Here is a 17,118-nt window from a genome sequence, read left to right on the forward strand (position 1 = left end):
TTATAGCTTCATCCATAATTTCAGGTAACACAAGAGCTGACTGTTGTGAAGAGGTATTCATCAGCCTCGTTACAACCTTCTCCATCAATTACAACTAGTCCCATCAGATGCAATCTCTTACTGGCTTTTAATTGGTTCCTTTTGACAGTAGGATTTATAGGCTTTTTTTACCCTGAATCCAGTTTTATTATGGGAGCTGTGATGGTTACAGATTCTGCAATGATTAAAATCTGATGGAAATGCTGCTAGGCCAGAAGCAAACTAACAGAATAATAGAGCTGATTTCATCTGAAGTATTAACCTTAATGAAAACACAGAAAATCAATGTGAAAGGGCGAAGAAGGAATAACTTACACATTTGTCAAATCAGAATGAATCATCTGAGGAGGTTTCAGAGATGGGATGTTAGCACAGGAGTGCTAACAGGAAAACATGGGCATTAGGTGAAATAGGTCTTCATAGAAAGACAGAAGAGCAGGTCTATTAGTACAAATCAGGAGGGGCGAGGAACTGCAAAGAATAAAGCCACAATACACAGACACCTGTTCATGCTACATGGAAAATTATTTTTTGCTGTCATTACTAACTGCAGTCCAGCAATGAGCTTGTACATCCTCAGACCTATTTTTCATAGAATTACAGTTGTACCAAAGAAAAACTAACCAACCTACAAAATTTTGTCCACTGCATGTGACAATAACAAGGATTGAATTTGGGGGTGTCAAACAAGTGTTGACATTGTTTAGGTTATCCTGATGAGGATGGCACCTGCTGTGACCCCTTCCTGAGGCCACTCTGCCCAGACACGGGCAACTCTGCAGCTAAATGGGCTCACCCAGAGCCTCTATCAGGAATAATGCGTCCAGCAGAACCAAGGGTGTGATTCTTCGCTCTGTTGTGGGCATTGATGTGGCCACAACCTGATTCCCCTGTTCAGTTCTGGCCCCTCAGCCCAGGAAGGGCATTGAGGGGCTGGGGAGTGTCCGGGAAGGGCAGTGGGGCTGGGAAGGGGCTGGAGCACGAGTCTGAGGAGGAGCAGCTGAGGGGGCTCAGCCTGGGGAAAAGGAGGCTCAGGGGGACCTTTTCACTCTACAACTGATGAGGAGGTAGCCGGGTGGGGGTCGGGCTCCTCTCCCAGGCAACAGCATGACAGGACATGGCCTCAAGCTGCAGCAGGGGAGGTTTAGGTTGGACAGTGGGAGCAGTTTCTTCACAGAAAGGGTGATTCGACATTGGTAGAGTGACCGTCCCTGCAGATGTTTAAAGAAAGTCCGGACGTGACAGTCAGTGCCGTGATCTAGTTGACAGGAGGTGATCTGTTATAGGTTGGACTCGACAGGATTTTTCCAATCCCATAGACTCTGCGATCCCCAGGCCGCCATCGCCACGCCTCAGCGGGCGCCCACCCCTTCTCCTCCTCCCGCCCACAGCCAAGATGGCGCCGGGCAGCGCCGCGGCTGCCAGCACTAAAGATGGCGCATGCGCGCATGCGCGGGAAGGGGCGGGGTCGGTCCGAATTCTGGCGGGTACTGACGGCGCGCGCGGCGGTGAGCGGGGTGTGTGAGGGGAGCGGGAGAGCGGGGCACGGGGAGCGATCCCGGGGCACGGGGAGCGATCCCGGGCACACGGAGCGATCCCGGGGCACGGGGAGCGATCCCGGGCATACGGAGAGATCCTCGGGCACACGGAGCGATCCCGGGCACACAGAGCGAGCCGAGGGTCGGGAAGCCCCGCAGGAGGTCGGGGTTCTGCTAGGTGAGGGAGGCGGCCGAGCGGAGAGGGGAAGCGTGAGGGGAAAAGCGCGGGGTCCGCGGCGGCCTTGCCTGCTCGTGCGAGTTGAGCAGTGTTGCTGAAAATGAATGTTTTGGAGCACGAGAAAACTATCAAAAGCGGGCGAAACAAAAGATTCTGCAGCAGGAAGTCTGTAAGCACGGTTTCGAGTTTGTGACTCATTTGGCCTCAGTGGGTATCCCATCTTTCTTATCCAAGCTTCCCTGGCCCATTCATGTCCGCCCGTGCTGATTTTTTTTCCACGGACCCTTGGAGAAGCTGTGAGAAATGCAGAATGTACACTTTTGATAATAACCACTGTTAAACTTTAATAACTGGTTAAATGCTAGTTGTAATTATGGTGTACTCAGTGTAATCAGGTGAGGTGGAAGTGGTTATTACTATGAGAACGTGGTAGGCATTTCTTAAATTCTGTGTCTGTAATGAGCTTTTTTTATAAAAGTAGTGTCCTTACACTGCAGCAGGTTCAGCACGGGTCAGACTTTTGATGTAGAAGGTGTATGTGAGGGTTTTAAATTGAGTGGAGTTCTCATCTGTGGCTGTAAACAAAACCAAGCTGGTACATTGCAAGTTGTGAAACAAAGAGCCTGAACACAATATATATTTCTAGATACGGTATGTGTATCTTTAACAGTATCACTTCTGTTCTCCCCATAACAGAATATTTTGTCTTGAGGGGCTCTTGAAGAAATCCTGGTGAAGCTATGGATGGTAAGGGAGAAAATTCTTTTCCTTTCAGTGGGAAACTTTTCTTCTTATCAACCTGTTAGCTAATAAGTTCAAGTGTTCAGAAAACCTGGTGAGGCTTTTAGCAAAGGAATTTACACTCCACTGAGTTTATTTGAGGTTGCCTCTTGCTTGAGGCAGAGTCCCTTGAGGTTGCCTCTTGCTTTCTTTCTTGTCACTTTCCTGTGAGGCTACTCTTTGCCTTCCCTGATTTGGTGTTTTCCTCAGCAGCAAAGTCTAAATCAGTTTCTTGGTTTGCTCAGATTTTCACTTCTGCTCTGTCTGTCCCATGCTTCTCTCTGTACTTCTCTCTTTTCCGTTTTTGTCCCTCTTTCTTTGTTCTCAGCGTTTTTCCAGGAGCACACTGTATCCAAGGATGTGCTTTGTTGCCTGCCTTGCATATCCCTCTTCCCCTTCCTTTGGCAAAAGCCACATGAGTGTCTCTGTTGGCTACATGTTTACAGGTTCCAGGCTTTTCTGTGTAACAGCAGCTGCTGTTCAAGGAACTGCATAGAAGGAAAAGCCAGTGCTGAGTAGCTGGCAAGTTTTCTGCTGACTTGCCAGCCTGTGCCATGAGCTGAGAGCATCTGCAACTATATTTCCATCTGGCCTCACAGCCAGAAGCTGCTCTAGCTGCCTTTAGTTAAACCTGAAATATATTTTTTTAAAAATGCTGCTTGCTGCTCTGATTTAGTTTCAGTTGTCATTAGCTTGTAATCAAGGTGTCTTGGATGTTTATTCCTTAGCTGCTTTTTTCTAACTTGACAGAAATAATTCTGAGTCTCATTTTTGTCTTAGCTGATGATGACTTGGATCTGTTGGCTTCCCTTCTGGAAGAAAATGAAGCAACTGAGGAGAGGCATTCTCCTGAGGAGGAAGATGCTCCTGAGGATGAAGATGGAGAACCAGATGAGTATGATGAGCTCTTTGATGCAGAAGATGATGCATCCTACACTGAGGAGGTTGATGCTGAGGACAGCATGACTGATGAGCAGAAGGAGAACTTGGCTACACTGTTTGGAGATGTAGATGACCTGCTGGAAGAGGAGGAGGCACAGAAAGCTGTCCCCACTTCAGCTCCCAGTCAGGCGAAGGAGAAAACCAATGAAGAACTGCAAGGTTTCTGCAACACCATCTTTGATCTGTTTTGTTTGATGTATTCTGTCTCTAGAGAGTTAACAGGCAGGAGGCATTGCCTGCCCCTTCTTTATGATGGCTGGAGAGGAAATACTGAAAGGCCTTGTGAAAGTTTCTAAGTTCAGTTTTCAGCATCCAGTGGCCAAACTCACCAAACCTGTTTTCCCAAAAGAAAGACAGAGGACTTAAGTAAGCCAGGGAGACTAACAGAGCTGTGCTGAGTAGCATAGGGAAGGTTGCCTGTGTGCCTGTGCCTTGTCTGATGAAGAGCAATGTTGGGCCCTCAGTCTTCAGGGCACCAGACACCATCCTGGCATCTTTCACCAGCACACCAGTTCCTTCCCCCTCAGGATTACTGACAGGAGGTTCTGCCCTAGCAGTGTGGAAGTCATTGTGGAAGCAGAGCTGGCCACAGCTTTCCTGTGTCCAGGCTGTATATTTGATTATATAAGGAAGTACTTCTTTATGCTAAGGAGTACAATCATCAGCCATTTCAGTTGTCTTATAAGGTGAGCAGGAAAGTTGTATTCAACATGGGAAGGAACACACCATAATGAAGTAAAATATTTTTATGAGAGGACCCAGCTCCAGGCTGTGTAGAAAAGTTTGCCTTCACTATGAGCTATGTAGAATCAAGTAAATCTGCATTATGACTCAAGTCTTCCTTTGAGTTTCCATGATGCAGTAGAACTGCCAGACTTCCAGGGATCTTATAAATCCCTGTGTGCAATGGCTTCCTGCTGTCTTATTATCCTTTTTCTTCTCCTTTCTTTCCTAGCTGAGCTGAGAAAATTGCAAGAACAGATGAAGACGTTACAGGAGCAGTTGCAGAAGACTGCTCTTGGGCAGCAATCCAGTTCAGGCCCTGAGAAGAAGACTTCTGGTAATGAAACTAATTAAATGGATTTATGATTTGTTGGCTTACCCATGTGAGTTTATAGGCAGAACGTAAAATAATCCTAAAGTAGCAAGGAGGAATGGTGGTCTGGTGTATTCACAGACAGGTTGTTTCTTACAGCTACAGATTAAATCAGTTTTGGTCTCTGCATCATGGATTAATTCTACATTGGACAGGTTCCATGACTAAGTGCTCCTGACTGTTCTGGAGGGGTCCCTTCTTACTGACAGATGTTGGTACACCCAGAATATTCAGCTGTGTTTGTTGCTATAGTGTGCTGGATGTCGTAATGAAACTTCATGGAAAGATTGCAAAACAGGGGATGTTTCTACTTTCCACAGCTTTGAGGTTGCAGTGACATCCAAAGTCTTAAGTTGTCATGGGGAAGAGTCTTTGGTGCTTTTTCAGCTGGTGCATTTCAGCTGACAACTTGGCTGAAAGGTTTCCATGTGGGGCAGTGACTTGGACTTGTTATTCAGGAATTACAGTTTGGAACAGTGCTTAGAGTGTGAGTCCAGATCCTGAAATCTCATAGTTTTTTGTTCCCTTGGCCAGGTAAATCTCCCTGTCCACCCTTAAAGGAAAGGAAAGTTCAGAAGCTGCAAGAGTCACCATGCTTCTCAGCCCAGCTGGGCAATCCTTTACCACCAGCCAAGCAAGGAATCAAGAAATCCAAAGCATCCTCAGCAGGTACCATTCTCAGTCTACCTTTTACTAAAGACACTGAGCTTCTGTCGAAACCTTATAGTTCCCAGCAGTGGTGTGGACACATCCAGGACAGTGTTACACTACTCAGTGCACCAAGAGTGATCTGGTCACAGTGGCAGAGAGCTTGTTAATTAATTATTAAGTTAATTATTGTATTCTTTGTAATGGGAGCTATGTCTTTTTTCTTCTGCTAAAGAGAACAAGATTCCTCCTCCACGCCAAGTCCTCAGTCTGGCGTTCCAGCCTCTCAAGTCTGCCGTAGGGAGCACACCCGGTAAGGTGACCAGAGAGAAGACTCCTCACGTGCCTGCATGCTCCAGTGCAACCACACAGCCAGTGTCTGTGGAAACCTTCTCAGGACTGAGATTAAGGTCAGCAGCCCAGCTCTGAGCCCTGTCTGGGGACAACCCCTCCAGTAAAGGCAAAGAAAACACAATGTATATATGTGGTTTAGTCATCTTAGATTAGTCACTTGTCATGAAGGGGTGTAACACAAAGCCACAGCACTGGCTGGTTGATCAGTAATCATGTAACATTGACTTTTGGCTTAGTACCATGTTTCTGTATTCACTTCTGCTCCTTTCTAACAGAAAGGCTCTAATTTCATTAGCACTGCCTTCCCTGGGAAATCTCAGTGGCAGAGCAGGGAAGCAGTGGCCATGCACAAAGCCCAGCTGAGCTCCTGTTGAGCCAGTTTTTGCTGCACACAGAAGCCTCAGGAGCCACTCAGCATCCCTATACTCACTGTGGCCACAAGAGGACTCTGAATCCTCACGGTGTCCTCACCAGAACCCGAGCTGTACCCCCAGCTCAGTCAGCAATTCTTGGTTAGTCTGAAATGAGCAGAGTTAATGTAGGCTAGGGGCTGAGTTGCCATGCAGCTATTTGGACAAAAAACAGTGTCATCAGTAGCTTTCTGTTATGGGGGGGTTTCATTTCAAGTGACCTCAGGGTGAAGCAAGGCACAGAGGTGTTTTGCAGCAAGATGTAGTCTCCTCAGGGAAGTGCTGGTTGGTTTTGAATGTCCATTTGTGCCAATGGATGTGTTGTTTTTTACTTGCTTTCACTGGATCTAGAAAACCCCGCGTGTCTTCAGCCGAAATGGACAGGAAAATGGCTAACAGGAAGCTCATCCGACTGTCTCAGCTGAAGAACAAACTTGCTACTGAAAATCTGGAGGAAATAGACTGGGTAACATTTGGAGTCATAGTGAAGAAGGTCACTCCTCAGAGCGCAAATAATGTAAGTAACTTCATTGTATCCCTTGCTCAGTTCAAGTGAAATGCTGGTGGTCTTTCCTGAGAAACTTCCCTAGATCTTCAGCTTAATCAGCCAATTCATGTAGTTAATGTAAAATTTCTGTAGTAAAGATCTTGGCTTGTCTGGTTTTATCCAGTATTGTTTGTGCCCTATAGAAAGTCATTGATTAAAGTGATCTGGATATGCCATGGTTTTGTGAGTTCAGTGAGGTAAAAACCTCTATATTCAACAAACAAGTGTGCTGCCCAGCTTTGATATCAGAAAGGTTGGTAGTAGCAGCAGCATTATTTGCTATTTTGGCCTTTTTGACCCCAGAAACTGGCAACATGGATGGCTGGAGGGTACTGTATGTAAGCTCTACTGAGGTTACAAATTGTGCTTTTCTAAATCATGAAAACCGTGGGAGGGGGCAAGTCAGAATAGCTCTTTAAAAGAAACAGCCAGAGGGGATGCAGTCAGTGTGTCTGCAGCAAAGCTGAAAGGAAAGGGAATGTCTGTTCCAGGGCAGGACCTTCAGCATCTGGCGGCTGAACGACCTGCGGGACCTCAGTGAGTGCGTCTCGCTCTTCCTGTTTGGAGAAGTCCACAAGGAGCACTGGAAGACCGACCAAGGCACTGTCATTGGCCTGCTCAATGCCAACCCCATGAAACCTAAGGAAGGCTCAGATGAGGTGAGAGGATTTTTCATTCAGTTGTAGATAAAAACCTACAGCTGAACCTTTTCATATTTGGCTGAGATTTCATTTTATAGCACATCTTCAGGTTGAAATCGCAGCAGTCTGCCCCACAGTTTGAATTGCATTGAGGAAGTTGCATGGTGTGTATCTGCTCCTGGCCTCCTGGGAGACTGAACTTCAAGAAGTCCTATTAACCATTTAAACCCAGAGTTTATTCCAGTTTTTAATCTGCTCTCGGTACCAGTTGGCTCTTCCACAAATACAGAGAGTGTATTTTCATTTCAGTTTATTCAGCTACTTCAGTGTAACACCTGTTTCAGCCTAGACGTCTCTCAAAGCTGAAAAAGGTGGAGCACCACATTTTCTTTCTTCTAATTCAAGCATGAGATACAATTACAAAATGTTTCTGGTTCAAAAATCACAACAGAGAGGCAGCAATATTTGATTTATTAAAAAAACATGTAAATATATGTCAGCTGATACATAGTAGTTCACTTGTTTAATCGATTATTTATAAATGCAGAACATGAAAAACATTTAAGTTTGCTTCATTTTGCTAATAAATTAATATATTTTTAATTGCACTGGAATGGAACCTGTTTCCAGTTACTTCTGTCAAAGGGAATTTCAGCCTAGTAGCTGATCATGTAGTGTTCTGCATGTTAAATTCTCCAAATAGAAAAATTAAGGCTCTCATTAATTGTCTTTTAAGCTATATAATTGCTTAAATTAGCATGAATAAGCAGTAGATAGTCCCGTTGGCGAGCAGAAAGGCACACCAGATTTAATAGGAGGGATGCATTTAACTGTCAAGAATGGCTCTTCCTAGCTAAAATGTTCCCATTTATTACTGCATTAAATCTGACTTCTGAAATTGTCCCTTGGCTACAGACGCAGTCCCTGCTGTATTTGGTGGTGTGAAGCAGACACTCTTCTTGCACAGGACTCAATTTTGATTGGACCAAGACATTTGGAGAACAGAAAGCCCTGGTACAGCTCTTCCTCTCATCCCTTGCTGGATGTGGGGGTCATGATGGTATCAGAGCCAAGAGCTGTACAGGATCATTTACAGCACAATTAGAACTGCCTTAGGTGTTTTTTGGTTTCCTGAGGCTCTGAGCATAGAACTCAAATGTCTTTCACACGGCTTTCTTAAACTAGGCCTGCATTTTAAGACTGCATTGTTAGTACCAGAGGTACTGACCCAGATCAGAGACAAACCAGTGACATCTAGAAAGAGCCTATCCAGAGTGTTCTGATTTCTGTCCAGGTGTGTTTGTCCGTTGACCATCCCCAGAAGATCCTCCTCATGGGAGAAGCTCTGGATATGGGCACCTGCAAAGCCAGGAAGAAGAATGGTGATCCTTGTGCACAGATTGTGAACCTGGTCTGTATCTCAGTAGCCAGGGTATATTCCTAAGCTGTTGGTGAAAATCTGGCTGCTGATTTTGTACTGATACTCTGACTTTTTTTACTTGTTTCTGGATCTTGAATTGCAACTAACTCAAGTGGGTGGAGAAAGTGAGAAATGGAACCCATAGGAGCTGTTTCTGTGTTGTCATTGTGCAGGGGATTTCCCTGAATGCAAGGTTGGTGCTGCAGTGAAAGGAGATGGTATTGAGCCATGATGCCACACCCTTTCACTCTCCTTTGCTCCAATGCAAGCTTCCATGCACTGCACCAGAAAACTCATCCAGAGGAAAAGAACACAAGATGGTTTTTTTGGAATGGCTATGTTTTGGAATGATTTTCACCCAATGAGCTCCCTTGTCCAGCATACCTGCAAGCTGTTAGAATACTTACACCTGAATGTGGGGCACCCGAAATGAGACAAAAAAGTTTTGGGATCCTTCTTTTAGGACATTACTGACTTGTGCTAGTTAAAAGGACTTGTGGATTATGTTACTTTATTGCTGTGGTGATGCTGTGATACCTGAAAGGAACCTTGTCTGAGTCAGAAGGGTTGTGTAGATAGTAGGGTGTCAGAAGGAGGAGAAAAAATTAAGGAATGAACAACTGGGGAGGAGCTGGAAGTGTGGGAAGTGGGAAGAAGAAAAATACAGATGGTACTTGTAGCCAGTCAAGTCTGTGATTGCAGACCCACTCCAGGAGGAGGCTGTGCATACAGTACATAAAACTGAGTAGAGTCAAGAATACAGAATCTGAGCAAGAGGTCCTGGATGGGACATGGACTTAATTCAAGGAATGGCCTTAAAATTCCTTGATGCACAAGGTTATTTCCAGTGATTAGTATAGGCAATTTTGGCTTTGTTTTTTATTGCTTGAGTATGGGCATTTTTTTTGTTTAGTTGATCAAATGCTGAGTACCACAGTAGAGATGTTACTTCATTTTAGCCATAAAGGATGCATGTGGGTGAGAGGAATGAAGGAAATTGTAATTGCTGGTGTTCTGTAACAGGCTTCTCCCATTTCTTTTCAGAATGACTGTGAATACTGTCAGTATCACATCCAGTCTCAGTACAAGAAGCTCAGCTCGAAGCGGGCAGATCTGCAGTCCACCTTTTCTGGTGGCCGCATTCCCAAAAAAGTTGGTCGGAAAAATCCCACTTTGAAGGAGAGGCTGTGTCAGGATGGGTTTTACTATGGAGGAGTCTCTTCAGCAGCATATGCAGCCTCAGTGTAAGATAAACCATTTATTTCCCTTGCTTTTGAACAGAATTTCCCTCACATACACAAGGGAGCCTGAAGCTATGTCTAAGGGAGTCTATGCATTTAGGGAATGCCTTTGCCTTAACTACGTTCACCAGATAGGAATAAAGCCCCACACTTGGCATAACCCCACTGGCCACATGGGGTTAACTGCTGTTTGACAGGAAAATTTTGAGTTGGTACTAAGATGTGGTAAGGGTTGTTTTAACCTCTACGTTAATACTGTGGTGTGAAGCCAGGCAGCTTTGTGTTTCAGTAGATTAATGGACTTTGAGATCATGAGATCCCAAGCATTCGAGTCTCTGAGATTGTAACTGTGTTTTCTTAAAGCTTACTGCATTTAATCCCAGAGTCAGTGTTTGCTGTATCTCCTCATGTCTTCCCTGGCTGAAATAATACAGCGTCACTCTGGGTTAATGAGGAAACAGGACTGACCAAGATCAGTATGCATCTCATAGGGGCCAGGTCCTTTATCCAAATCCCATGAAGACAGATGTGGAAAGAGCTGAGTCACAGCTGGATCCAGCCCTGTGCTTGGACACAGCTTTTATTCCCTTACCACTGCCCTCTGATACCTGGTGTGACTCTACAGTAATGAAGCAATTCCAACCTCCTTTCCATCCCTGGAACAACCTGTGAGCAAAGCAAAGCTTTGATCTATGTTTAGTTTTCCTGCAATGCATAGGAAATACATATCTCAACAAAGGGAGAAATGGGAGATCCTAAACATTATGCTGGAATTTGGATTTAGATTCACATCCTTCCAAAAAACAGACAGCTGGCCCTTTAGGGTGGCTGGAGTTCTGTTGTTCCCCTGGGCTAGTATTCAGGCTTCTGTCCTTGCTCTAAGCACGGGAAAACTCTGATGTTCTGGATTTGTTTCCTCTTTCTAGTGCATCAGCTGCTGTGCCGAAAAGGAAGATTCAAACCACTCTCTCCAACCTGGTCGTGAGAGGATCTGATGCAATTGTCCAGGAAACCAGGCAGAAAATTGGTACCCAATTGCTCAAGTAGTCTCTTCACTCTTTAGGTGTTTCCAGCTTGATGTGTAGATGTGTCCCAGGGCCTTCTATCACTGACTGAACCTGGCAGTCACTTTGTTCAGAAGGGGTCATTTGCAGGCAGCTTCCTCAGCTGGTCAAAACTCCTCTTCCCTCTTGAGATCACAGTTTCAAGGCAAATGTAATAAGCAACTGTGTGGCTTCATGCATCTTTTTTTCATCAGTGCACCCAGATAAAGTCTCCTGTTCTGTCTTTGGACAGTGACAGAAGATCTTTGCCAGATTAATGGGAATTGGAAGTTTCAAGAACTTTGAACCAAAGGATTTATTTTATTTGATTAAAATAAATTATTTCTGTCACCTTGAAAGCTTCTAAGGAATACTAAGTATAAATCAGTCAGGTCTGCAATGCAGGCAACCTCTGAAAACCCACCTTGTTTCTAGTCCTTTTCTGTCAAAGCATTTTCCTTTTGTAGCCCCTGGGATGTCATCAGTCTTCCCTGCCTCTGTTTGGTTTCTGTAAAGCATTTAATTTTACACTCTTTATGCTCCTTGGATAGCAGGTGACAGATTATTCAAACTGTCTTCTAGGTACCACTTAGTCTTATTTACATCTTTCAGTTCCATCTGTTAGTTGCCTTCATTTCAGACAACCTAGTGTATGTCCATACAGCTTTTAGCTGCTGTGAATAATTCTCCAGGGATGAAGTGTGGAGCCTTCAGGACTGTCAAGCATCCTAAAAATGGGAATGGTGGGAGTAACACAGAGAGCCCAGGCTGATGAGGAGCTGAGTGATTGAGTTGCTGAAGGGATAGAAATGTCTGTGACAAATGACAAGACTTTGGGCAACCAAATATAATGTAAAGGTTGGTCTTGCTTTGAGGAAGTGGTCAGCTGACCTGCAAGGGTTTCTTCCAACCTAGACAACTTTACATCTCAGAAGCCAGGCCTGCTTCCCTTCCTCATGTCAAATCTGTCGTATTTCTGCCTCTTCCACTCAGGTGCAGCAAAGAGACCCATGCAATGTTCTGAAGAATTCAGGGAACTGCTGGCACAGCCAACTTTTGGAGCACGAAACCTCTCCAAACACTGGACCAAAACAGGTATTGTCCTTTTGCCTGAAGGAAGACCCACTCCTAAAATCACTCTACCTCCTTCTGAAAAAGTGGCTTTTTATTTTGCTTTATTATTTTTTCCCAGATGCTGAAAAGAAGCAAGGGGCAAATTTCCAGTCTATCTCTGCTTCAGAACTGATCAAGCAACAGAAACAGAAATTGCTGGAGGCCAGAAAAAAGCGATCTGAAGAGATTCAGAGGCGGTAAGACACAGGGGCTTTCACAGGAAGGGTTCTGCTACTGTATCCATAAGGATAGCTGTGTTTTCACTTCTTCTCAGCTTTGTGTGATGCCTCTCTCTGATTTTAGCTTTGAAAACAATTGGTCATTCACTCCTTCTGGTGACTTGTTCAAGTCATTTTTGATTTTAGTGACCCAGTGAGTCCTTTACCAGTCTTGTTTTCTTCTCCTGAATACCAAAATTGCTGTGTGTTTCTTTTAGCAATCAAAGGCCAAATAGTAAAAAATCATAGTCTGCATTCCCTCCTATTTGTTTCTTAAACCATTCTATCTCTGACTTGTCCCTAATCGAATGAACTATTCTTGTCTTACAAGGTTTCTCCAGAACACAGATAAAGCCAGCACTCCTGCTCTCCCATCCTCCTCCAGACAGACCTCCCTCCATTCCCCAGTGCCTGGGGCAGAGTTTCCCAAAGCTGCAAAAATGTCAACTCCTCAAAGGCCCAGGCTAGGTACAGGCTTCTCAGAAGGAGAAGATATCCTCTTCTTTGACAAGTCTCCTCCTCCAAGGCCAAAGCTGGACAGCCTGGCAGAAGCCAAAAAGGTACCAGCTCTTTGGATCTTTTAAGTACTAAAGAGAGGTTAAGGGGAACTTGGTTTGTGGTAGAAGAGGAGTCTTTGGTCAGCTCAGTTCTGGTGTTAGTGAAGTTTCTCATTTGAGGGATCACACTGGCCTATATTCCAGCACACAGGATACCTGTGGTTCCTGATAGCTGTCAGTGCCAAAGTCCATGCTGCCATCTTGCCTTCAGTCAATCTCTTAAAGGAAGGGATTTGTGCCTAAAACCCTGGAGTGCTAAACTCTGGCACTGCTAGTGCAGTGTATGGCAGGTGTTTTCTGTTTGACAGGTAGGTAAGCAACTGGTACCGTTGTGTTGTGTCATGAGTCTGGATAATTTTGTTTTCCAGCCAAAACAGACTGCCTCTTTTTTTGGCAGAAATAAGTTCACTTGTTTGTCAAAAAACTTTTCCAGTTAGAATGAGGAAGTCTTAGCATTCTGGGACTATGAGAAGGAATAGTTGTAATAAATTTTCTATTCCTAATTATTATTAATTTATGTGGAAATCTCAAGTGATTTGATTTCTCTGAAAAACACTGATTTGTGAAGCAGGTAAAGCTCAGCTGCAGAGACACCAGGCCTGGTAACACCTATGGAGAAGTGATTTTCTGGTTTGGGAATTCACAAAAGGTTAGGTGTATGTCAGAGCTGGGAATTTGTAGGGCCTCTCTCCAGCCAGCTCCCTGCTCAGGCCAGTGGATGTTCTCTCTTCCAGTTGACAGCCTTCCTTGGAAGTAGGAGCTGGGGGCCAGACAGCTCAGCCACTCTTCCCCTGCTCTTTCCTGTTTTCTAGCTGGCTGCAATACGACGACTACGAGCAAAAGGGCAGATTCTTCCTAAAACAGACCCAAACAGTATCAAGAGGAAACGGACTGATGCTGAGGATGTCCTAGAAATTGTTGAAAGAGTTGAGAAAAATGCTGCTCAGCCACAAGGTGCAGAAGCAGACAATGGTATGTACTGTTAGCTTCTAGAACAGAAAAAAATGTGCTTCTGTCCTACTGACAGAGCAGGAGTTGCTCTGGGTTAAGGACTTAATTGCTGTGCTAAAAAGAGGCCAAGTTATGTCTGTTTGGAACTTCAAGGGTTTGTTGGAAAGAAGAAAAAATCTCTAACCCTGTGGAAAAAGTGTAAGATGTAATCTCTGATAGCTCCCTGTGTTCATCTCTGTTCCCTTTCTTCTGGCACTTGAGCATCTGCAGTGCAAGGCTGACTTCACCAAGGGAAAACAAGAACCCTGCCACCTGGGAAGGTGTCTGAATTTTTTGTGTGAACTTGAGTTTGCCTGCTCATGATTTACTGTGTGATCTTGGATGAATTGTTTAATTCCCTTTAAAGATTCTTCATCAGTCAGTGAGGGAACACTGCTTGCACTCCTGGGACTAATGTGAAAATTCCTAGTACAGTGCTTTGAGAGAAGATGCAATGTTATTTCTAAAAAATACTTTTATTTTTTATGAAGCCATATTTGAACTTGTTTTCACGTTCCCAAACTATGAAAGGCTGCTGTTTGACCTGAACATCTGCCTGAGAGACCTGAGACTTCCAAAATCTCCTGCAGTAAGCAAGTTTTAGCCCTCAGTGCCTTGTTTTGTAGGACTGAACCTTTTTTTCTCCCCAGAAATGGATGAACTGGAACCTGCCCAAAAGAAACAGCGTGAGCAGCTGGCCTATCTGGAGTCAGAAGAGTTCCAGAAAATCCTGAAGGCCAAGTCCAAGCACACAGATGTCCTAAAAGAGGTATGGCCTCCATCCAGCTGTGACTGAGGGCTTAGAATGGGGACCTGACTGGACTCCTCATTATTTCAGCAAGAAGCAGGCACCCAAACATCTCACAGGCTCCAGACTGTCCCAAGGAGTAGGGCTGGGTGTCTCTGGGCACACAGGGCACAGTGCCTGCAAGTCAGCACTGCTGCCATTGCCAGGGTAAGGTCATGTTGCCAGGTGACACCAGTTCTTTTGTTGTGTTTGGAAGAATCAGTGAAGTTTCCTATTGGTGGATAATCAAAGAAATCCCTCTGCCTTAAAATCAAATGAGCCACATGCCTACTTTATCCCTCATTACTTGACATCTTGGCCACATAAAGCCAGCTGCCACCTTCATCTGGGGCTCATGTCAGCTGTGAAATGCCATCAGGTGCCCTGGAGAGCTGAGAGGTTGGGTTGGTCACACTGGGGGTCTCTGCTGAGCACTTCCCCAGGGTTACAGCACCTCCAACAGCACAAGGCTCTTGTCATGGACACTTACTGGCATGAAGTCAGAGTTGTTTTAAGGTATTCCGGGGAGTAACATTTTGGCTAAGAACCTATTAATTCCCTCTGCCTACCTGACTTCTCTCTGCACTGTCCTCATGGGATGTGCTCATTTCAGTACTTCCTGCTGCTGTTAAACCTTCCCACTTATGCATTTCAGAGGTGGCTTGTGTCAGTGCTGGTGAGCTACAGCACGTGTACAATAATGGACTGTTTGAAACAAGAGAGATGTTGTGTTTCCCTTCTCCCAGACTGCAGTCTGCTTTAAGCAGACCTGATAATAGTTTGCCCTAGAACCATTTATGGATTGCCTTCTCCCCTCTGTGTCCGCACAACCCATTTTGTGTGCCCTGCAGGTTGAGGCTGAACTGCAGGAGAAATACTTTCAGCCACTGGTGAAAAAGGAAGAACTGGAAGAGAAGATGAGGAACATTAAAGCAGTGAAATGCAGAGTTGTGACATGTAAAACAGTGAGTGAAGGGGAGCCAGGGTACCAGCAGGGGAGCGGAATTCTACAAAATGGATTCTACAAAATGGTGCAGGACTATCCTGCAGACTCCCATCTGTCACTCTCTTAGCTGTGGTCCAGTGCAGGGATTGATGTTTTGTTCCTTATGCCTGTTGCTGAGAGCAGCCTGTGCACGGAGTGACTGAGACACGGCAAGGCTTCAGTGCTGTGCTCAACATCTCAGCTCAGTGCTTATGCCAGTGGTTCCACGGGTATTGCTGTCCTGAATGTCTCCATTGCTTCCATGAAGTGCTTTGTACCAGGACCCTCAGTTCCCCATATCTTATGAAAAAATAACCAAAGTCCTTGAAAACATTAAGGTAGATAGATGTGTGAATCCTCTATCTGCATTTCCAGGGACTTGGCCATCAGGAACAGGAGTGGAGCTTTATGACTGTCCCAAATGTACTGACAGGAAGGGAAGCATTACCTTCCCCTTCCAAAGTTTCAGCCCCTGCTGAACTTTCTCTCTTGCTGCCTTCCCTACCTGTTTTGGGATAGCACAGAGGGACACTGGTGTCACATAAAGTGCTGGGAGAAGGACCACAGGGTGCTGGCAAGGAGAGGATGGCATTAGGAGCAGGGACAAAGCCTGGGGTGGTGATCCAACTGCTGGGCTCCTCAGGATGGGAGAGGACAGGGATGCTTTCCTCTGAACATTCAGCTGTTTCCAGTCCCCAGAACAGGTCTCACACACTCTCTCTCTCCTCCCTGACAGTGTAATTACACCTATTTCAAGCCTCTGGAGTCCTGTGTGCAGGATAACCACAACTACCTCTGGCATGATGCCATCAAGAGATTTTTCAAATGTCCTTGTGGAAGCAGAGCTATTTCCCTTGACAGGCTTCCAAAAAAGCCCTGCAGGTAAGAAATGAGCCTCATGAAACAGTGACTGGGACTTAGGTACCGTCCCTTCACAAGTAACTTGTTGTGAGTCACATAACTGTGTCCCAAAAGGGGAATGTTAGCCCTTGTGCCAAGGAGCATGGGCTGGGTGTGGGGCTGCTCTGTTATCCTCTCATACTGTGTAGCAAACACAGCACAGTGTTCCTCACCTGCCATCTTCATCTTTCAGTAACTGTGGCCTCTTCAAGTGGGAGCGAGATGGGATGCTAAAGGTAAGTGTGAGTGAGCACCTCAGCACTCCAGCCGCTTCCTGTGGTACTTTTGTCCCCCTCTTTGGTTCTGTGCCCCTACCAGCTCCCAGCAAAGCCAACAGCTCTGCACTTTGTCAGGTACACACAGGTGCCTGCAGGCTGTGTTATAGTGGACTGCTACTTTTTGCTTTCTGTTCTCAAAGCTTTGTTTTATTTAACCATGGGGAAATGGCATTTGAACAAAGTTGTAAGAAGTCAAAATGTCAAGGTCCCTAGAGGGTCTGTCAATGCTTAGTCAGGTAATTTAGCCCTACCACAATTCCTGCCAGAGAAGTGTTTGGGAGATGCCTACCACACATTTAACTTATTTTCTCCATGGTTCATGTTTCCAGGAGAAAAAAGGTCCGAAGATTGGTGGAGAAACGCTTCTACCAAGAGGAGAAGAACAACCAAAATTTCTCAATAGTCTTAAGTGA

General features: G+C 45.2%; 1 protein-coding gene across 1 annotated transcript; it reads left to right on the forward strand.

Annotated features, from left to right (window-relative positions):
- The first annotated feature begins 1,487 nt into the window (after positions 1-1,487).
- On the forward strand, positions 1,488-17,118 carry MCM10 (minichromosome maintenance 10 replication initiation factor). The gene is made up of 19 exons (XM_041483745.1): positions 1,488-1,755; positions 3,286-3,636; positions 4,433-4,537; positions 5,108-5,242; positions 5,457-5,631; positions 6,337-6,502; positions 7,024-7,191; positions 8,468-8,584; positions 9,638-9,837; positions 10,761-10,861; positions 11,871-11,972; positions 12,070-12,187; positions 12,540-12,768; positions 13,578-13,737; positions 14,406-14,524; positions 15,394-15,507; positions 16,264-16,409; positions 16,621-16,663; positions 17,035-17,118. Exons 1-19 carry the CDS (start codon positions 1,488-1,490, stop codon positions 17,116-17,118), a joined length of 2,901 nt encoding a protein of 966 aa, XP_041339679.1.

The sequence above is a fragment of the Pyrgilauda ruficollis genome, unplaced genomic scaffold, assembly GCF_017590135.1.
Source record: "Pyrgilauda ruficollis isolate IOZ18807 unplaced genomic scaffold, ASM1759013v1 scaffold61, whole genome shotgun sequence".
Lineage (NCBI taxonomy): Eukaryota > Metazoa > Chordata > Aves > Passeriformes > Passeridae > Pyrgilauda > Pyrgilauda ruficollis.